This window comes from Saccostrea echinata, unplaced genomic scaffold (assembly GCF_033153115.1).
Source record: "Saccostrea echinata isolate AGI-Se365-2 ecotype Australia unplaced genomic scaffold, CSIRO_AGI_Sech_v1 ptg000054l, whole genome shotgun sequence".
Lineage (NCBI taxonomy): Eukaryota > Metazoa > Mollusca > Bivalvia > Ostreida > Ostreidae > Saccostrea > Saccostrea echinata.
In genome coordinates, this window is record NW_026889803.1 from 50618039 (window position 1) to 50640819 (window position 22781).

The 22781-nt window shown below is 33.6% G+C and overlaps 2 protein-coding genes across 2 annotated transcripts in view; both read left to right on the forward strand.

Annotated features, from left to right (window-relative positions):
* Positions 1 to 275: 275 nt before the first annotated feature.
* On the forward strand, positions 276 to 1505 carry LOC133205302 (sesquipedalian-1-like). The gene is made up of 2 exons (XM_061341082.1): positions 276 to 343; positions 521 to 1505. Exon 2 carries the CDS (start codon positions 644 to 646, stop codon positions 1391 to 1393), a length of 750 nt encoding a protein of 249 aa, XP_061197066.1. The 5' UTR covers positions 276 to 343; positions 521 to 643; the 3' UTR covers positions 1394 to 1505.
* An 8464-nt stretch (positions 1506 to 9969) lies between these two features.
* The window catches only part of LOC133205300 (citron rho-interacting kinase-like), a 42056-nt gene continuing 29244 nt past the window's right edge, over positions 9970 to 22781 (forward strand). The window contains exons 1-11 of the mRNA XM_061341080.1: positions 9970 to 10172; positions 14325 to 14500; positions 15752 to 15900; positions 16119 to 16214; positions 19535 to 19628; positions 19715 to 19927; positions 20631 to 20784; positions 20866 to 21045; positions 21164 to 21426; positions 22026 to 22153; positions 22400 to 22562. Coding sequence (XP_061197064.1) covers positions 10097 to 10172; positions 14325 to 14500; positions 15752 to 15900; positions 16119 to 16214; positions 19535 to 19628; positions 19715 to 19927; positions 20631 to 20784; positions 20866 to 21045; positions 21164 to 21426; positions 22026 to 22153; positions 22400 to 22562 — 1692 coding nt within the window. The 5' untranslated portion in view covers positions 9970 to 10096. The remainder of the gene's footprint in view (positions 10173 to 14324; positions 14501 to 15751; positions 15901 to 16118; positions 16215 to 19534; positions 19629 to 19714; positions 19928 to 20630; positions 20785 to 20865; positions 21046 to 21163; positions 21427 to 22025; positions 22154 to 22399; positions 22563 to 22781) is intronic.

Sequence of the window (22781 nt, forward strand, 5' to 3'; positions counted from 1 at the left end):
CATATTTGTCTAATCTGGGCTCTAAATTAGAAATAAATGTTCTGTTCTGTGCAAATATGCTTTTTTTTAACATTAAATAAAACGATGTAACTTCAATTACAGGTATGTCAACAGGACCGAAAATAAATAGAACAAACATATTGAAATATATTGCTAATTAATAATTTATCATTTATAAACCCTCAATATACATAATGATAACACCCTTGGATCCACCACATTAATATGCGAACTCTTCAATTTTGAAAACGACGAATGGTGTGTAGCCTAGATTGCTCTTGATTGCTCTTGACAGGAGAGCCGAAACCAGAGGGACTAACAGAAAGGCGGATTTCATTTTTCAGTAAGTCGTCTGTTGTGTGTTGTAAAATAACATGAAAGTTAGAACAACTAGCCAGGATATTTAAATTATATTTCTGTCCTAGCAGGGATATGGCAACATGTAATCATATATTGTTACAACTTGTTATAAACTGAGAAACATGTTTGTAATACTATCCTGGTATTATACGTATTACAGGTCTAAATTACACACAAGCTACTAAAATTGAGGTCATGGCAAAGAGCAGTGACTTCCTATAGTAAACATGACTGGACTTTCGACCATTTACTTCCTTTGAAGTGTGCTCTAATTGTTTACGGTATGAGGATTAATGAAAAAAGTTTGTCTAAATTCGCCAGCAGTGGAGCACCTGCTGACAAGGAGGGGTACCTGCTCAAGAAGGGTGAGCTCAACAAAGGCTACCAAAAAAGATACTTCATTCTGAAGGGAAATTTACTGTTCTATTATGAGAAGCGATATGAAAAAGAACCCGTGGGCGTCATCATTTTGGAGGGTTGCACAATTGAACTGTCCGAAAATATTGATGGATTTGCATTTCAGATTGTTTTCCCAAAGACAGGTTGTAGGACATATCACATGGCAGCTGATTCTCAGGAAGAAATGGAGGCCTGGATGAAAGTGTTGTCTTGTGCTAGCTATGACTACATGAAACTGATGGTGTCAGAGCTGAAGCAGCAGCTGGAAGAACTCAAGGAGAACAGTCAACAGCAACTATTGGAGAATGCTATGAGAGACAGTCACTTAGTTTCATCTAGTTATTCACCTGTGGAAGACAAGGATGAACCTACTTCATTAGACACAAGTCAAAGACGTGTCAGGTTTAATCCTTTTAATGATCCAAGCACTCAAAGAAAAAGTGAAAGTAAACATTTATATGACTCGATTGATGAAGAACATAGCCAAGTCGTGAAGGGGCCATCTAAAAAGTTTTTACAACTCCATGAGGAATATGGACAGCAAGTAAAGACACTCAGTGAATTGTGGAGGGGGAGCTTTGCCGAGAGACCAGCATCTGCCTTTGAACTTACAAGGACTTACTCTTCATGCTAACGTCATGCTAGCTATAAATCTCAGGACAGTGTCACATTGTCCTCTTTATAATCAGCATATACATGTATATTACTACTGGGTACCAGCAGATTATAAAAGACTTGAATGTTGATTTAGAGATTTCTCATTTTCTAATACATTAATATCAGGGATAGGTACAACCGGAACACCTTGGGCCTTTCAGAGAAAAACACTAGTGTTTTTCATAGGTCAGAGTTGTTCTGGATGGGATAGTTACACAAATGTATGACCAAGTCTAAAAAAAATTCATAGTTCTAAATATTTCCCAACTTAATAATTTTGTGATCCATAACTTATATTAAATGATATAGCTAAATTCTTCTTTTTCACATCAAAAAACAACTTAATCAATCTAAAGTATTAAATAAATTGCAAAAGATGAATTTGGGTTTAGTCTTCTTTTGTAAAACATAGTCCAAACCTCTTTATTCTCACTTAGGCATGGGCAAGCACACCCCTTTGAATGTTATTGCCAATTTAATTCAAGACACATGGTTTCTCTGACCTATTTAAAGGTTGTGCATTAGAACTAGTTTCGACAAAAAGTTAGGCAGTAAACAGAACATTCCTATATGCTTGTTTTAAATACATATGTACCTTGAAAAAGTGCTTTGTCAACTACATTGGCATTTAACAAACCCATATATGTTTGAAAAGAAAGTTTAATACACGTCAAGAAAAAAAGTTTAAATAAGTATTCTGAGAGAAATTGGGTTACATTTCTACAGATAATGTATAGTCACTGTGATGAAAAGAAATGTTACATAACTTTTTTGATTATTATCTCTCCATGTGGCAACCATTTCCTTACAAAACTTTCATGAATAATTTACCTAATCCATTGACAGTCTTACTGTAGTATCATTGTAGTTTCACTGTAGTCTCATTTAATTTCTGAAGAGTTACTGAAATCTTAATTTGCTGAGCACAAAGAAATGTTCAGAAAGGTTCAAAACACAGGGGTGGAGTAGACTCTGAAATTTACTTACTCAAACATTAGGCCTAGATAGATAAATTGTGTGTTTCCGGACCCTAAAATATATGAGCCGACCTTGAAAAATTTATCCGCCGATATCTTTCTGGAAGTAGACAATTCCATTTTCACCATTAGAAATCCTAATCTCAATCACTTCCGTGTTTGAGAAAATGCATATCCTATTCACATTAAACAGAAATGCCATTAGTAAGCCATCCTTTGGGGAAAAAGAAATGAAGTCTTTGTTTTTCTCATTTTGTTTATCGTCAAAGTTGAATTTTAACTAATAAAATGTTAAAACAAAACAAAATGTTTTCCCTACCTACCTACCCTATTTTTTCTCAGGTTGGAATAGGAAACACAATATTTATTTACCTTTGCCTTATGTGGATTGCCCAATCAAATTGGAATTTAATTTAAAAATGTATTATATTTATGTGTACTATTTCATGTAACAATAGACAAGTTAGACTTTCTCAAGGAAACCTTTGTATGTTTCATTCACAATACTTTGTTCCTGTCAAACTGTATACTAGGAAATTTTTGTACCCATTTTATTTTCACCCCTTTTGCCCTCATCCCAAATGGGTAGATTTAAAATGGGTGAATGCAAAGAATACAGAGTTATCTCTTTAACACAATTCTATCTGGGCGAATTAGTGTGATAGGGCAAAAATAACATGGGGCAAAAATAACCATGTATACAATATCTGTAATAACCCTGTAACCAATATCTGTAGTAACGAATCTACTGGTTGCTACTACAGTAATAAAATTCTTATGTAAGTAATTGCTGATAGTACTTTAATCATAAATACTTGACTTTTTTGAATTATTAAAAATTTCATGCATGTTCATTTATTTGAGGAATAACTGTCTAGTTTTTTGGTTTTATGATGTGATCAATCAATTTGCTCGCGTGATAATTTGCATAAATGCTGAAGGCGTTTATGCGTAAAATTATCACGTGCGCAAATTGATTGATCATCATCATAAAACCAAAAAACCAAACAGTTATTCCTTAGATATACATTTTTACCTGATCCTTGACTCAATAAAAATAAAAATTCAATAACAAGAAATCTCAGCATTTCCGTCAGGTGTATCACTAAGCAACACGCAGCGAAAAAGCATGCAGTTCTGTCACGTGCTGAGCAAATCGCTTTATGGGGTTTTAAAGCCATTGCCTTATTTGTAGTTTTATCTCAGAGAAAGACATTTGAAAATGTAAATATTTCCTAATCAATCACAATATAACATTGAAATGTTGTAACATTGAAATGTTGTAGAGTGTATTGGTGGCAGTAGGACAACGCATTTATGTTGATGAAGAAAATGATGCAGATGTGATTAGATATATAGAATATAGATCACATTGCAAATGTGGTGTAATTACTACCAAGTGTAAATAAATGTTTTCTGTGTATTGAAATAATAGGGGAACAAGTTAAAATGCAGTAAAATGGGATCATGATAAGCAAATAAAGAAGTGTAAATGTCTCCAATATTTACCATAAATTGAGGTTATTTTATTAAACTTTTGCTTGTAATAATGTGAGGAAAAAAGTTTCAGATGACGATTGTGAAATTAAATTGCTTGATCCTGTGGAATTTCCACTGTCTAGCTCACTGGGGTAAATATGTCTGTTGAGTTTTCACTTGCCATGAAGCTGCATTCACCTGCCCAGCCATAGAACAATGCTTACTGCCTATTCATAAAAAATTATCTTACATGCCTGTCAGTTCTTACAAGTTCTGTTTGAATTTTCCAGGACTTTTAGATTTTCCCCCCAGAAATAACTCTTTCTTTAAATCTCATAATAGGGTAATGAATTTTTTTGTAATTAATATTTCATCTGGTGGAGGAATAATTATTATATACAACTATTGCTGAGATTTAAGAGTTGTCAAATCAAAAAAGTATAGATCATTATAGAATTTTAATAGAATAGAATTTATCTCATGGTGCATGTCATACATATATAACAATTCTGATTATGAATTATGATAATAAATACACATAAAACAGATTAGTACAGAGTACATGTAACTAATTAGCTCATTGTTCAGTTAGTATTACATAATGATATGTTGACTAGATACAATGTAACATGTTCATATTGTACATGCTTTATACAATTTCATCTGAGAAGAAGGGTGAAGGCGCCTTTCTGGTCAACATTTATTTGTCTATTACATGTATATAGGTCTGAACCAAAATGTCTTCATGTTTCTTCTTCATGTTTTTGACCCCTGAAAGACCAGAGATCTCTACACTGAGTTAATATGTACGTTTCTGCTAAAACCAAGGGATGATTTGTGCCTTTTATTTTCACAAAAAATTCCTAGTTGAAAGGGAGTAAAATTTGATGAAACAAAATACTTGAAGCAGGAGAGAGAAATAAGAAATGTATGGACCAATTTCCTCATGTCTACTTCTGGACCAGAATTGATAATACTAATGTATTACCTACAAAGCTTTTGTTATTTTTTTAAGGAGCCTCTCTACACTGCATACTTTTCTTCATGAAGGTCAGAGTGCTGTAGATTGTCTAGGTGATCCCTGTATGAGATCAAAGTGGTCTCAGTGACACAGAAAAGGGAAAATGAATGCTATAATTCTTGGAACAAAATGTTAGGGAAAAAACCCAAACTTATAATTCTTTTCAAAAAATAATTCTGAAAACTTACCATTGCACATAGTCTTAAAGTGTTGATTCAAGTCTGCAAGATTTCGGAATCGAAATAATACAGTTATCGATCGGAAAATCATTTTAGTAACACAGCCCCAAATTTTATTTTGTAGCTACGAATTTAAAATACAAATGGTCAGATTATTTCCTTCTTGATGTTTCATGCTAAATACAAGACCATAAACACATGTGCCTCGAACAACAGTGGAGAACTTAGAATGAACAAAAATTTTCTACGGATGTTTAACAAAATAACGTTTTCTTTGATATTATTGATTAATATTTCCTTTTTCCTCGAAAAAAAAAAGTGAGAAGCAAAATACGAAGGAGAATATCAAACTCTATAACTTTATTTCTTGGTGGTGGTGGTTGTTACATGTATGTGTGTTTGTGTGTGTGTGTGGGGGGGGGGGGGGTAGTAGGATCAGACATCGACAGATAATTTATTTTCTTACCAATGGAGGACAGATTATTTATTTACAAAATCTGCCTCCTTCAGAATCAAATTGTCGCCCCTTAGTGCATGCAAGCAATGTTGCTTTGCGATTTCTCCATTGTTTTCACCAGTTTCTCGTAAATCCCCAAATCGTCGTCCACATACATGTACCGTAGTAAAATTGTTTAAATTCGAATTCGGTCATGTATTAACTTTCTTAATTTTCGACAAGTTAACCTCTAATACAGACAATTGTCTTATTTTATCAAATACAAGTCTGCACAGATTTTCTTTCAATACACCATTTGATTTGCTACCATAACTCACAAAGGTAAAAATAACTTGTTCCCCTACAAATTTTCTTTAAAATCTTGTAAGAAAATATGTAAGCTATTGGATATTGTACGAAAGACATTACATAAAGAGCAAATTCATTAATATTTCCTTCTTGTTATTTTTAAGTACTTCTTAACTAAATGAAATAAACATACTCTACACGTATAAAATTACCGTAACCTTGCTTGTAATCTAAACTATTAAGAATCCTCACTGGTCAAGAGGAACTGATTCACTACTGCTGAAAGAAATGACAGTTATAAATTGCTGGTGCTTGTGGGGTGAAATGCAATGCGTGATTAATGCGTGCATGTTCCTTATACCTTTTTGATGATCACGTAAAACCAAGCATGTTACCCCCCCCCCCCCCTTCCCGGTTAATCTGCTGCGTGGCTGATCGAAGGATGCATGGAATCATGAAAACAAATCTGTCTTTAGTCCCAGCTGGGCAGTAAAAATAAAATTAAATCAGAGCTCACCACAAAAAGCTTAAGTTTGTCGCCAGGTTCCTGGAAAGCAGGAGGGTCTCGGAGGGCGTCCCCTCCCAGAAGCCAAAATTTAAAAGGGGTTATCATTTTGGGTGGTTCCTGTACATTCTGAGTCATTTTCACGCATTAAAATGATTGATTGTTGTGGTTTTACGTCATTTGCAAGATTATTTCGCTCATGTATGAGACGCATCGTCTCAAGCCACGGTCCGGAGTCCGCATGCATATCTAGGCTCTCTCATAAGTAGTAATGTTGCTTTTTTCAAAAAATAGAATACGTCAAGAAAGGCAATATGCATCTCTAGATGCACTTCAGTGTAAGAATGGTCCATGTATATAGGTTTTATATAAGGTGAGAATTGAAATGTGCCAATCAATTTCAGCATCTGAAGCAAAGTCAACAACCCTCGGTGACAGAATTCATGCAAGGCTGCACTGTGAGACTTGCATCCACTATTGATTTGACGTGCCCGAAACACCTGCATACAATTTCTATGCAAGTTCATTCATCAGAGGAACTGCAGGTACTTGGGATAGGATAAACATAATGTTTACTTAAGAAGTATAGGTGACATATAGAATCCGAAACATGTTGTATTCTAAGGATAGAATATTGGTCAAGATAGGATTTACAGTTATATTTAAGGTGTAATAACCCTCTGCTCTAAATTTCACCATTTTTTAAAAAAATAACATTGATTTTTATCAACAACAATAGCATAAGATTCAAATGGAAAAAAGTTTGATGTATGAAGCGTTGCCTACCTTTTCAGAAATGAATATTATGTCTAATCATGACATGAAGAAAATTTGAGACGGTGAATAGGAAGATAAATAATTTATTATCTCAACATAAAATTAAACATATGAGGTATATATGAAAATAATATTTACTATCATACCTATCTAATTCACATTAGAAAACATAATGAAGCGTTGTTTTTTAAATCAGAATATTAAATTGTTTTCTGTGCTTATACCAGGGACCTATATACTATAGTATAGTATATAGGTCCCTGGCTTGTACAAAAAAAAAAAAAAAAAAAAAAATGCATCTATCTACAAGAGTTATCTTTCCATCTACAAGAGTTATCTTTCTTCACAATATGTACCAAAATCACAATATTCCACATCTGGTACATGATAAATTATTCTAGCATTCTAAAAATTGTTTATTAAGAAAAAGAAATGTCTCACTTTTAACATTTTAGAATAACTGAGTGCAAATGTCTTAGGTCAAATACAACAATTGAAATATAATGACCTGATGAAAGTATATCAGGAGGGGCTGGGGACAGCCATTGAAAGGCTGGTCCCTCTCCACTTTTTGTTGTAGCATGATTAAATTTTAAAAAAAAATGTAATTTGGTAATGTATTTATAAAATTGGTTGTGAAAGGAAGTTTGGACAACTTTTTTTGGTTTTTAATTGCTTGTCAACTTTTTTTTCCAGGTAAGTTGTCGACCCCCCCCCCCCTTTTCAAAAACGATACTACGTACTATACCTGAAAAGAAAGTCAATAGCTCAATATTGTTATATTGTCAGTGGATTTTTTGGTTATTTTTCATTTTAATGTTAATTAGTGTTATATTTTCTGTAGCATGACAGAAAATTTGGTTAAAATAATTCTTTATTATTTGTATAAGACAAAAACCGTTTCTCTACAGTAAAATAGAGTAATAGAGGAAAACAGCAGATTAGAATTCTGTGAAAGTAACAGTCATTGCTTTATGAAAGTTTGTTCTGTGACCTTTTCTTCACATTCACTTTTTACACCAGAAAATTAATTTCAATTATTCACATGCATCCTTATTTTAAGATGAAGCCATATGCTGCAATAATATTTTTTTTTTACTATGGAAACTAAGGGGAGAGATTAAAGGCAGAGATCAATTAAACTGACTAAAATAAACAAAAAATGTAATTAAAATTTATATAATAATCAACTTAATGAACATGACAGGAAGAAGGTATTATAAATGTCCTCATGGTACATTTCATGCTGTGATAGTTGCCTTTCCCCCCAAATGAACATCTTTAGAGTATGGCATTGGACCTTTTGATTCCTGTACACCGCGGGACCTGTTACAACGGACATTGTATACTTCGCAGACTCGCACTGTCCAAATAAATGGTGTCCATAATATATAAACATTTGTTTCACTTTCTATCCAGTTTGGTAAACCAGTTTCTAACAGTCTTTTACAGGCAAATAGCAACATAGCTTTTTCAGAGTGAGGCGCCCCGCAGTCTTAAAAATAAGCAAAAATAAATATCCGGGAAAATTCTGGAAGAAAAAGGTGGTGGCAATAACAGTTTAATTTCATTTTAAACTGACAACAAAATACTTTTCTCAGAGAAAAAAGTGGGAGGGGCCTCTTGTCCCTCCCCGGAACTACGTGACTGTTTTTATTCTGCCGATAACTTAATTGTGATGTTATTTCTTGAAATGTCGCCCTTGCAGTCTGGTGGGCTCTTCACCTAAAACGTTTGTGCTTTGGAATGCAGCCTCTAGATTTGAAACATTCAATAATAAATAGTCAAATCTTCGTCACCACCGCATTTTCAAACATTTATTACAATTACATACAAGACAAAAGACTTAAAAATAGCAACATTCGTACAATTATGGATTTTTCCATTATGGATTTTTCTCTCTTTCTTTTATTAGCTTTTAAGCTACAGAGTGATCGCCTATTTATTCTTTTTTCAATTTATTTACCTTATATTTCTTCCAGTAGATTTTTATTAAAGTTTTTTTTAGAACTTGATCGTTTTTCATGGCCGTAGGAACCGGGGGGGGGGCGTGCCCCCCCCCCAATAATTTTGCCGATATATAGATTACTATAGTAAACATAGTTACTGTATTCTTGTGCCCCCTCAATAAAAACGTCTGATGACTTTTTTTTTTTTTGCTTGTCAGGAAATTTTTGGTAGTACCCCCTCAACTGTAAACTGAAAAATGTATGGCTGTGCCCCCCCCCCCCCCCAAACTGAAATTGCTTCCTACGGGCCTGTTTTTAATACTGCTCACCCAGTGCTTTCAGCGCCTATTTTCTTGCATAATAGTCTTGTTCCTGATAATCAAAATTGAAACTTCTGCAACGAGTGACTGATTGTGTTCCAGAGAATACATATAAACTTATTTTTCTTTGATAGTCCAGCGTGTTGGAAAGTATGTACTATTTCGAATGTGAAACAAATGAGAAATCAGTGTCTTGGTGCGATAAATCTAGATATGCATCGGGCTCGGAAATCTCATATTTCAGGAAGAACAGAGGGCGCTGTGCAATTTTTTTTAAAATCATGGCGCATATTTCGAAAAGGAGAAATGAAGAAGAACGGCTTGTGATAGTTTTAAGTGTTACTTTTTATTGATTTCAGTAATTGTGTAAAGTGTGTATTAAACTTTCAAGGTAAGAAAAATGCATGGAGTATATATCACCAACAGACGTAGATTGTAAAGGTTTTAAATGACAATGCAAATGGGTTAAAGTTTATTTGTGTATACATGTATTTCATGCATAGATCTATATAGATTTATTTGTTGCATTTTTTTCATGAAAATATTTTTCAAAAAAATCCAGATTGAGTATATTTAGTAAAAGCTTTTATTTTCAAAGAATGTCGGGCGGAAGACTGGAGACTATTGAGAAGCGGATTGACGTGTTGGACAACTTGGTGGCTGGATCTGTTTTGACTGATGACATTGTGACTTCACTGACCACAAGAGATGGACTTCTAGACGCCCTAATGGTGTTATATGAAGAATGCAGCCATGATTATCTCGTTAAAAAGAACAAACATGTGTCAGCATTCGTTAGAAAGTGTAGGAATGCTTTTTTCTTTCATTTGAAATTTATTCCTCTTTATTTTCATATAGTTATCTACCTTATGCCGTTAGTCCTTCCTAATTTCTCCCATATTTTTATTTGGTAACAGGTGGGTTAGCCCTGATTACTTGTTTGTTCAGAGTGGTTTTGCCTTAATAATAATCTGGTCCAGTCCAAAGAACTATTTCTTCCTACATAGCTATACCTAGATATTTAAAACCTACTTCGAGTAGCTACTTCTACCTACGTTTGTCTGTCTTTGAAAATAAAATTGAATAATAATTAAGGCACATCTATAAAACTGGTCAAACTTGTTGCTTATCATCTTTTGCACTTGCACAGCAAAATTCAGGGTATTAATATGAAAACTTTATGAGGGTCGAGAATGGAGAGGAAATGTATAATGGAAAATCATCCCAAAAACATTTCATCTTAGAATGCAAGAAGAAAAGTTTTAAAATTGATAAAGATTTGCAGAACATTTTAGACTTTGTTTTGATCCATAGCTACCAGAAAATGAAACTGGATGTAGATTTTAATGTGAAATTGATAAGTTAATAAGTAGCTACCTAGTAGTAGGTAGTAATAGTTTTTGGACTGGACTAGGGCTGTGTATTGAGCAAAAAATTTGATACAATACGATACAATATTTTATAATGTGATATCCGATATATTGCATTCTTTAACAAGTCTATCAAAAAAGTCTTATAAATCATTTAATGCATGAATTTTATAAAAACAAATTATTTTATAATCCATTTTGAAGGGCTTGTCTCACTGTCTCTACAAATTACACTTCAAATTCAAACTTTTAATGACTGTAAAAACAACATGTTAAAATAAAGTTGTCAATGTATAATATTATAATATTTATCTAAGATGTGCTGTCTCCTTAATGATTATGTCATTATTGATCAATTCTAATTCAAAACAATGAAAATATAATCTTTGGTGATTGAAATTCCCAATTTTTTCACAGAATTATGAGAAAATCTGCCAGTTCGATATGTATTGGAAGTCATTTTTTCGATACGATACATTCTTAAATATCAATACGTATCGATATATTGATACAGCCCTAGACTGGACCTGACAATTTAGTAACTGTAGGTGGCAATTTTTGCATGAGTGGATTTGGGCAGTTTGTTTGACAAATTGCTTATGTTCTTTGCAGGTGTTTTTGTGTTTTTGCTATGGGAAAATTTTTTATGTATCCAAAGCTATATATACACATGGTGATACATGACCTATTGATTAATAATGTTTTCTAATAAAGTAAATCTATGTTCAGAAAAAGATGGAGATTGAGGGAATAAAATTTATCCATGTCAACTTATTTATTGTACCAAAAAAATAATAATAATGGCATAGATGAAGTTTTTATTTTCATGATTTGACAAAAAAAAGATTATTGTATGTCATTTAAATTTATTTATCGACAACTTATTATTGAATTTGATTAATATGCTCATTTATCATGTTAATCTAAACATCCACTGATCAAACAACTTTTAATTACATAAACATCCAGTACTCCATTTGTTCAGGGAAAAACCACTTGGGTGAATCCAAACAAACAAGCAAACTTTAGCTAAATGGAAAAAACATTTACTCAAAAAATTGTTAACTCATTAGCAATTTTCAGAAATTATTCAAAAAATAAACAAAGTAAATTCAAGGTCAAGTCCAGTGTAAAAATTTCTGCAGTAAGGCTTTTTTCCCCCCTTAAGGCTGTATTTTGGGTTTGGAGGCTGGGTCCCAAAGATTTAAGAATTTTATGGTCAATTAGGCCAGATTGGGATTTCAAGAAAACCCCTGGTCATATGAGATGCAATTTTAAATAGACAAACTATTGTTTATAACAACTCAAGAATACCTACATGTAAGTAAATTAATAAGAAGGAATTCAAAAATGCTGATCAACAAAACGCTTGATTTTTATTGCCAAACATGAAATATTATAAAGAAACTGATCTTGATCATAAATAAGGCTACATAAATTTAATTCTCTGGTTCTCAGGCCAATTGTCTCCAAAACAGATGCGGGCGGGAGGCCTTTTTTTTTTTTATCATTTTATTGTTGATAAAAGAGATGAGGGGGGTATTTTTTTAATACCCCAATTTTCTATACAATTATGCTAAAAATCAGAGCTTCAGATAATTTTTTACCTCAAAGTGTATTTACTCCCTGATTTTGAAATCAATGCAGATTTTGCTTTTCAGCAAAATAATCAAAGAGTATTTTGTTAATCTCTTGCTCTTTTGACATTTAATGTTGGACAGTGATCAGAAATGGCGGCGGGAAAGTTCGAGTAACCGCCGTATTACGTTTTCAACAAGATTTTAAGCTTGTTATCGATATAAGTGTTTTTGAAAGAGGAATGTAAAAAAAGGTTAGTTTCTGCATTTATCAATTAGGTTAATGAAATTTTAAAAATTTTGTCAGCTTTAAGCTATAACTGAGAAACATTTTTTTTTTTCACGAGAAAGACCATATGATAGGCAATGTTACCACGGGCACGCTGAACTCCATTTAACAGGACTAGGCCTATATCGATCGTAGCAAGAGTTACCGAGACCTTTGGCTAGATAAAATTAATCTTTAGATTCTCATCCCCACCTGCCCCTCTCAAAATATCCAGCCCGTTGTTTTCCATGTTGCTTGCTATATAAATTGTTGGCATCGATAGAGGTAAAAGTTTTAGAGTTACTCCCCGTTTGCATTAAAAGTCGCGTGGTGCTATTCAAAGCACAGGAGCATGTGAAAAGCAAAAAAGCAATATTATTTTCATACAATTAATAAAAGTTGTCGGCGGACTTTAAATTATATTATTGCTACAGGAAATGTTAAATATACAAGAACTGTTTAATAAACAGTGATAAAGAATAAATTACACACCATGCGTGTTTAATTTTGCCCAATTTTGACAAAATCGACCTGTACGCGTCAAGAACGAAAATTTGGATGTTATATGACCAGTGGAAATCTGTGATATTTTCAAACAAAGTACGAGTATTTAATATTCAGATCTTTCTCTCAAACTGGAAATCGGCCTAGGTTATTCCGAATACGCTTAATCAAAATTTCCTTTTGATAAAAATTCAAAGACTGAGCTGACTCTAATTCACATAATTAGTTAACATCCAATCCGTTGTACGCAGTACTTTCGTAGTGTAATGCTAATTTATGATTGCTTATGCGTAATTGTATGCCCTGTTTTAATTTTTAATGCGTATTTTGAAAAATTCAATGCATATTTCTGCAAATACGCACCTTATCTGGAGCTCTGAAAAATTCTTTGTTCATGATATACTTCCCATGCTTTCCATGTCTATTCAATAGGTTTGCATTATCCATTGCTTATCAACATTGTAAGCATTATCTTCAAGTGTATTTTTTAAACGAAGTAGCCAAGTTTAGTTTTCTTTGAAAATAGCTACCAGAAGCGATATTCGAGTACTAAACTACAAGAAAATGAGGGCGGAACTTTTTTTCCAAATTGGTCTCTGCATTACCAAATTTTTCTTTGATCAAAAATACAATAAAATTTGTAATGTGGCTACCTCAAAACAGATGCCTAAACTCAGGAAGTTTTTCTTTGAGAAAACTTCCAATACATTTTGGAAAGATACAGGTTCATTTAATTGGGACTCCTGTCGAATTTCGACCCCAGTTCAAAATTCAGTGAGGTAGTCATTCAAACATCTTTTATTTTGAAAAACTAAAAGTGGAACTCATCGATAAATTTTGCTTGAACATAATGGAGCACACTCGCTAAAATGTATTTTATGATGGCATTTAGCAAGTATTTCCATTTAATTTTGAACCCTGAGGGCAAACAAGGTATAGAGGCGAAACCACTCGGTACAAACAGGCAATCGGGATGAAACCACTCAGATTCTTTTATTTTAAAAATAAAAGAATCTGAGTAATGTCAAGTTGATGAAAGGACTATTAATTCACCAACTTTTTAAAAGAAATTTCACATATATTTTTTTATTTTAGAAAATTGTTTTAAAATTTTTTATTATCAAAATGAATTATAATATACAGTTGCCATAAATCTGACATCCAATACTAAATAGCAATTTTTTTAATCAAAATAGACATAACAATTACAAAAATAATTTTGATTTTCTAACACTAGATGCTTCTACTGTTGCGGAGTTGAAGAAGTTAAGGATTAGTATGGATGATTTTGAAGTGAAAGATGTGATTGGCAGAGGACATTTTGGGGAAGTACAAGTTGTGAGAGAGAAAGCAACAGGGACAGTTTATGCTTTAAAGACTTTACACAAGCATGAAACACTAGCACAGCATGAGGTAGGCTCTTGTTCCTCAATGAGTTAAGCCTATTATATTTAGGGCTAGGACAATATATCAAGATATTGATATTATCGATTCTGAATAAGGATGATACGCATATAGATACGTATGAAGAAATATCGAAATATCGCAAAAAAATTCTAACTTATGTTTTTCTTTGTTTATTTCACATTTCGGGTTTAACTAGGGGTGCAACGATACACCAACCTCACGATATGATACGTATCACGGTATTCAGTTCACGATACGATATGTATCACGATACATGACAAGGTTAAAAAGTCTTTCAAGTTTGTCATCATATTTTTTAAAACTTGAAAGGGTTATACAAAATGTTCATATTTTTTAATAATAATTAAAATAACATTTTTTTTTAATTTGAATTGGATTGTTAGGTAGATCTTTGAGTTGTGACAACATTCTAAACTAATGATGAACATTTACAGGGAACTAGGGGGACTTTTCCTAATAATCATCCTTTTAAATTGGAATGAAAAAGGAAGACATTCATTCTTTTATTCCTTTTATTTACGTAGAAAACCAGTTGTCATATTTCTTGTGTTAATACGTTTTAATGCGAATTTTCATCGAAATACATACGGGATGGAATATCGTGTATTACCAAAGAATAAGTTTATAGATCTAAAGGGTTCACATTTGTCTTAACATCTATAACTTATAATCACATTAAGTCCTTCTCCGTGTTAAATCTGAGGTCTGTAAGATGCTGGAGATGAGTTTAACTGCCATAAATGCGTTATCGTCGACCTCACGTTTAGCACGGAAGCCAGAAGAAGGAAATAAAACGGACAAAACGGATAATTCTGGACCAATTGAACCGAACCGCGATATCAGTTTAGCGTATCGTGAATTGAACCGTGGAAAAATATACCGCGATATACCGTCAAACGGTTTATCGTTGCACCCTTAGGTTTAACATATAGAATAAATATGAATATAAATATGAAATACATAATAATTAACACCACTTGTGTAAAATAATTTTGTTTTACAACAGATATACTTCTTTGATTAAATTTTTTTTTTTATTATTATTTTATTTTTATGGTTATATTTTTTTTTATGCAAATTTAAAACCAACTTGCAGATGCCAGTTTATTTATTTGTTAATTTATATAATTTATATATATATATATTTGATTGATATTCATTGATTTGTCGGATATAAAGAGTCATAAGTACTATATTAAACATGTCAAGTATGGTTTTATGTAATTTGTTTTACAGATATCTTTCTTTGAGGAGGAGCGAGATATCATGGCTCAGTCCAACAGTCCCTGGATCACTAAACTTCACTATGCCTTCCAGGACTCCCTCAATCTGTACTTGGTGATGGAGTTTCATGCTGGCGGAGATCTTTTGTCCCTTCTTTCAAGGTTTTAATCCCACCAAAATCTTTTGCTCTTTCTTGTATACATGTATACCATACATAAACATGCATGTACATGTAAATGTACTGCTTCTAAAACATGAAAGTATTAATTTTTTGTTAGACATCTGCATTGTATAAAAACATAGTAAAATTGTATGCGAGAAGAGTTAAAAGACAGAAAAGTAGCCAAAGAATCTTATTATTTCTCAATTGTATTTTTAGATATGATGACATCTTTGAGGAATCTATGGCAAAATTTTACATAGCAGAGATGACCTTGGCAATCCATGCTTTACACTGTATGGGATATGTGCACAGGTAATGTAGATAGCCATATTAACTTCCTTTCATTCTTTTGACACATTAATTGATTGCATTTTTGAGGTTTTATTGGTATGTTTATTTTTTAACATTTGCAGAATATAATGTACGTGTAAAAACATTATTTTCCAGGGTTCGACACTAACTTTTTAAGGCTTTAGTCTGGCCGGACTAGTGCTTCTTTACTTTTACTAGTCCGTACACGATTTTATGAGTCCGTCAAAAAAAAAAAAAAAAAAAAAAAGAAACATCAATGTTTTTTAACATTAATTTAACTTGACAATTAATATACGTTTTATACTTTTTTGAAATAAACGAAGTATTTACGTGAAATATATTATTCCACAGATTCATTGATATCTCGATATCAGCAAGTACGATCATATTCCCAATCTCCTTTTTTAGCTCACCTGAGCCGAAGGCTCAAGTGAGCTTTTCTGATCACATTTTGTCTGTAGTCCGTCTGTCCGTCTGTCTGTCCGTCTGTAAACTTTTCACATTTTCGACTTCTTCTCAAGAACCACTGGGCCAATTTCAACCAAACTTGCCACAAAGTATCCTTGGGTAAAGGAGATTCAAGTTTGTTCAAATGAAGGGCCACGCCTTCTTCCAAGGGGAGATAATTAAGAATTTGTGAAAAATTAATGGCATCATTAAAAAATCTTCTTCTCAAGAACCACTGTGCTTGAAAACATGAAACTTATGTGGAAGCATCCTCAGGTAGTGTAGATTCAAGTTTGTTCAAATCATGACCCCCGGGGTTAGGGTGGGGCCGCAATGGGCAATCAAAGTTTTACATAGGAAATATACAGGAAAAATCTTTAAAAATCTTCTTCTCAAGAACAGCAAAGCCATGATTGGTCATATTTATATGGTAGCATCCTCAGGTAGTGTAGATTCAAGTTTCTTCAAATCATGACCCCCGGGGGTCGGGTGGGGCCACAATGGGCGATCAAAGTTTTACATAGGAATATATGGGAAAATCTTCAAAAATCTTCTTCTCAAGAACAGCAAAGCCAAGATTGGTCATATTTACATGGAAGCATCCTCAGGTAGTGTAGATTCAAGTTTGTTCAAATCATGACCCCCGGGGGTCGGGTGGGGCCACAATGGGCGATCAAAGTTTTACATAGGAATATATAGGAAAAAATCTTTAAAAATCTTCTTCTCAAGAACAGCAAAGCCATAATTGGTCATATTTACATGGAAGCATCCTCAGGTAGTGTAGATTCAAGTTTGTACAAATCATGACCCCCGGGGGTCGGGTGGGGCCACAATTGGCGATCAAAGTTTTACATAGGAATATATAGGAAAAAATCTTTAAAAATCTTCTTCTCAAGAACAACAAAGCCATGATTGGTCATATTTATATGGTAGCATCCTCAGGTAGTGTAGATTCAAGTTTGTTCAAATCATGACCCCCGGGGGTCGGGTGGGGCCACAATTGGCGATCAAAGTTTTACATAGGAATATATAGGAAAAAATCTTTAAAAATCTTCTTCTCAAGAACAACAAAGCCATGATTGGTCATATTTATATGGTAGCATCCTCAGGTAGTGTAGATTCAAATTTGTTCAAATCATGACCCCCGGGGGTCGGGTGGGGCCACAATGGGCGATCAAAGTTTTACATAGGAATATATGGGAAAATCTTCAAAAATCTTCTTCTCAAGAACAGCAAAGCCATGATTGGTCACATTTACATGGAAGCATCCTCAGGTAGTGTAGATTCAAATTTGTTCAAATCATGACCCCCGGGGGTCGGGTGGGGCCACAATGGGCGATCAAAGTTTTACATAGGAATATATGGGAAAATCTTCAAAAATCTTCTTCTCAAGAACAGCAAAGCCATGATTGGTCACATTTACATGGAAGCATCCTCAGATAGTGTTCATTCAAATTTGTTCAAATCATGACCCCCGGGGGTCGGATGGGTCCACAATGGGCGATCAAAGTTTTACATAGGAATATATGGGAAAATCTTCAAAAATCTTCTTCTCAAGAACAGCAAAGCCATGATTGGTCACATTTACATGGAAGCATCCTCAGATAGTGTACATTCAAATTTGTTCAAATCATGACCCCCGGGGGTCAGGTGGGTCCACAATGGGCGATCAAAGTTTTACATAGGAACACATAGTAAAAATCTTAAAAAAAACTATTTGTTAAGAATAGCAGAGCCATGATTGGTCATATTTATATGGTAGCATCCTCAGATAGTGTACATACAAATTTGTTCGAATCATGACCCCCGGGGTCGGGTGGAGCCACAATGGGCGATCAAAGTTTTACATAGGAATATATAGGAAAAATCTTTAAAAAAGACTATTTGTTAAGAATAGCAAAGCCATGATTGGTCATATTTATATGGAAGCATTTTTAGATAGTGTACATTCAAGTTTGTTCAAACATGACCCCTGGGGGTCGGGTGGGGCCACAATGGGTGATCAAAGTTTTACATAGGAATACATAGGTTAAATCTTTAAAAATCTTCTACTCAAGAACAGCAAAGCCATGATTGGTCATATTTAAATGGAAGCATCCTCAGATAATGTAGATTCAAATTTGTTCAATTCATGACACCCCTCCCCCCCCCCCCCCCCCCCCCAACCACTTTTATATTTAAACTTTTCAACCTTTCAAGATTGAAGTGATTTCTGCTTTTTCCTAGCCATAGTGCTCAGGTGAGCGATGTGGCCCCTGGGCCTCTTGTTTCTTTACATTACATCCAAAACGTCCAGCATCTTTCTTTAAAGTGTCATACTAAATCATGATCTAAAGACCTTTTACTTCATATCCATCAGTTGACAAATTAAACTGAATTGACTCGGAATTGCGTAACTACCCGCCAAAAGCTAGAAATCTAAAAATACACGCGGGGTTTTCCAGTAAAAGTTGTCAAGAATCGGACATTGGTAATTTATTCATATTGTTTTCCAGAAATTTTTATTGGTCCGTTCGGACTAATTAGCCACAGATTTTATTAGTCCGAATGAAAATGTGTTAGTCTGAGACTAACGGACTAACGTTAGTGTCGAACCCTGATTTTCATTCCCTATGATATCAGTTATTCGACTGCCTATATTTATTGCTTTCTTTGTTTGACTTCAACCTTTGCCATAAATTTTGTATTTGAAATTAAAACTTCTTTAAGAAAAGGAGTTTGAAAACTTTTTCAACAATACAAATATGGAAATTACTCTTAAAATTGACACAACACTAATGAGATCTATACATTTATATGAACATATAGGATCATTATGCTATCAAACAGAATTTAATTACTGTGTTAACTACTGTTTTATATGTGTGTTTCAGAGACATAAAACCAGAGAATATTTTGATAGATGTCCACGGTCATGTAAAGCTAGCCGACTTTGGTTCTGCTGCTAAGCTGTCGCCTGATATGCTGGTAAGTGAATTCAAATTTCTGGGATTGAAATGCTTATAGATTTACATACCTGTGAAAGTTTTGAGATTTTCTTATATTTCCCATAGGTGTCCTTTCGAATGCCAGTAGGAACCCCAGACTATGTGTCACCAGAACTTCTGACATCAATCAACAACAAACAGATTGTCAGTAATTATGGGGTGGAGGTAGACTGGTGGTCAATGGGAATCTGTATGTTTGAGATGTTATATGGGAAAACACCGTTCACTGACGAGAATGGCTCACTCATCAACACTTACTCCAGAATCATGAACTTCAAGGTTACTCATACTTAATGAAAAAGCTTATCGATTATAATGTAAAACTAAATTAAAAAACAATTTTTGCTTTGTATGGCACCATTAAAATCTGCACAAATTCATTTTGCATTCAGATATTTCAATGATGCATGTATTGATAATTTTTGCTTCAGTGTATAGTTGCATCACTTTGAGGTGTTTTTGGTCCCAAACAAAAAAAAATATATATTGATTGTCATTCTGATTATTTTGTTTTTAAGTTGATGTTTGAATTGAATTGAATTGAACATATGTTATGTTTAAAGATTTTTTTTTTTTTTTTTTTTTTTTAAGTGATTTTTTTGAGTGTTATTGGTGTGTAAATCACACAGACTATTCATGTAAGTATATTTCATCAAGCGTGCTAGTACATCATGAAAAATATGTCAAGGTGCAAGTCTGTGTGATCAACACACCAATAACATTCAGAGACTAAAAACATTCCTTATATTTACATGTTTAAAACCAATAGAAAATGCACTTGCAATTTGAATTTATTGATGCCTTTATATTTCCATTCTCTAGCTCATTGTGATGTCACATTAGTGCAAGTTTCTCTTTATTAATGTGCATGCCTGTACACAAAAATGGCATTCAAATCAGTTTTATATGGTTTAGTTTAAAAAAAAAACAGCACTTGTACATGTTGAAATGATGTATTAACTATTGTATTACTTTTTTTCAGAAATGTTTAAGTTTTCCAGATTCCAGCAAAGTTTCAGAACCAGCTATAAGTCTGATTAAAGGCCTTCTTGCTGACAAATCCAGTAGACTGATGTTTGACGGAATCGTAGCTCATTCTTTTTTCTCAGATCTGGACATGGACAATATCAAACAAGGTTTCCATAATAACTGTTCAACCATACATGCATTATTATACACTTGAGTACTTTTGATAATCTTTTTCATGTAAATTTCAGTGAAACCCCCATTTGTTCCACACCTGTCTAGCTTAGATGACACTTCAAACTTTGAAGAGTTTGAGAAACGACGTTATCAGCCATCTTTTGATGACTACAACACAAGCAAAGAGTTTTCTGGAAAGGATTTACCTTTTGTTGGATTCACATATGTTAGACAACAGAACAGGTACAAACTCAGTAACATGAATTGAGTTCCTTTATAAAGGTTAAAATATTGTAGGTTGTTATGGATTTTTTTTTTGAAAAATAAATGTTTGGATAAGGATTTTCTGAGATAATTTTTATAGTGAGCAAGACAAGGATGTAGAATCACTACAGGAAAGTGACACTTCATCGGAGGAGTCTGTAGAATGTCAAAATTTAGAGGTAAAATTGACCGTGAAAATTAATGAGCTCCAGGGTAAGAATCAACAGCTGGAGGAGTCTGAGTGTTCTATAAGGTCAGAGGTCGAGCGACTCCAGCTGAAGACCCAGGAGAAGGAGGAGGAGGTCCGTAGGATAGCGACAGAGAGGGAGTGTATGGAAAGGGAGCTACAGGATGCTTTGATGCAGAAGAAGGTGATTTAAAACAGAATGAGGTGTATTTAGTAAACGGACACTACGTGGTACAATAGCTCTGTGTGATACATGTAGTTTTACATGTATGTACATTAACATACCTTGTCTGTTTTAAAAATATTGTTTATATTTTCCCTCACTTCATTTGTCTGAATATACATGTACATGTATATTAAGTGCTAAATAATCAACAACTATGTGTCGTAAACAGGATGCAGCTCGCTAGCTCTTTATTTTCTATATACAAACATTATATTACACTTTTAATCTATATCAAGCAATTACTATTAACTGCACACGATTTAAAATATGTACATGCCAATCCAAAGTCATCCATTGAAGTTTCCATATGTGTATCATCTTCAGCCATTTTTTCACAATTAAAATATTCTTAATTCACTTGACATCCTAAGAACCAAGTGAGTTTAGATTGACCAAGAAGTGTGTGATCTGCTATTTATACCAAAAAAAATCATGTGACCCAGTGACCCTAGTATCGAACACGCGACAAATATGGCTGCACACAAGTATAATTACAATTTTAGTGAAAAAAGTTTATTGTCAGAGTCATTTTTAATATGTTTATATTATTTTGTAAGGTATATGCTGCTCAGCTTGATAAAGCCACAGCAGAGAAAGAACAGCTGGAGCTCCATGCAATGAAGAATTTCAATGAAATCCTGGAAATGAGAAAGGAAGCTCAAGCTATTGAAGAAGAAATTCTGAGGTAAGGAGAGGCTTCTTGTTAATGCATACATGAAGGTGTAACACTTGCAATATGTACACACTGTACTCAATGTACAATAACTTCTTTAATAACAGTATAATATGCACTTGTAATTACATTTATTACTTTAAAAAAAATTTCAAATGGTAAAGCAACACTGTAGTAAAAACATTTTGTAAAACTACACATATTGAATGGTCTATGTGCCAGCAGTTCTTTTGGATGTTATCATTTCTAAAAATCAAGGTGTCAAGTGGATGAATTGCAAGAAGTGGCCACAGAACTGGAACGAGAGAAAGAAAATCTGCTTCGTAAGGTTGCACAACGAGACAAACAGATTGAGTCATACAAAGAGCAGGTCACGGCCAGTCATAAACAGATAGCAGAGCTCCAGAACAGACTCGCCAAGGTGAGTGCACTCAAACATAATCAGAAAGCAGAGCTTAAAAACAGACTCATCAGTCCAAAGTTAGTACTACCAATCTAAAGCAGCTGACATAGTTTCAGTACAGACTTGCAAATTTAGATACAGGTTCACAAAGGCTCTTAACTAAATTGTCAAAATTATGCAAAGTATTTAACTGTAGTTTGACAACCAATATAGGCTGTAAAGTGGGTAAGTATCCAT

Bases quoted from the DNA above. Each gene is read 5' to 3' on its own strand.
- LOC133205302 (XM_061341082.1), top strand. From the start codon at position 644: ATGAGGATTAATGAAAAAAGTTTGTCTAAATTCGCCAGCAGTGGAGCA.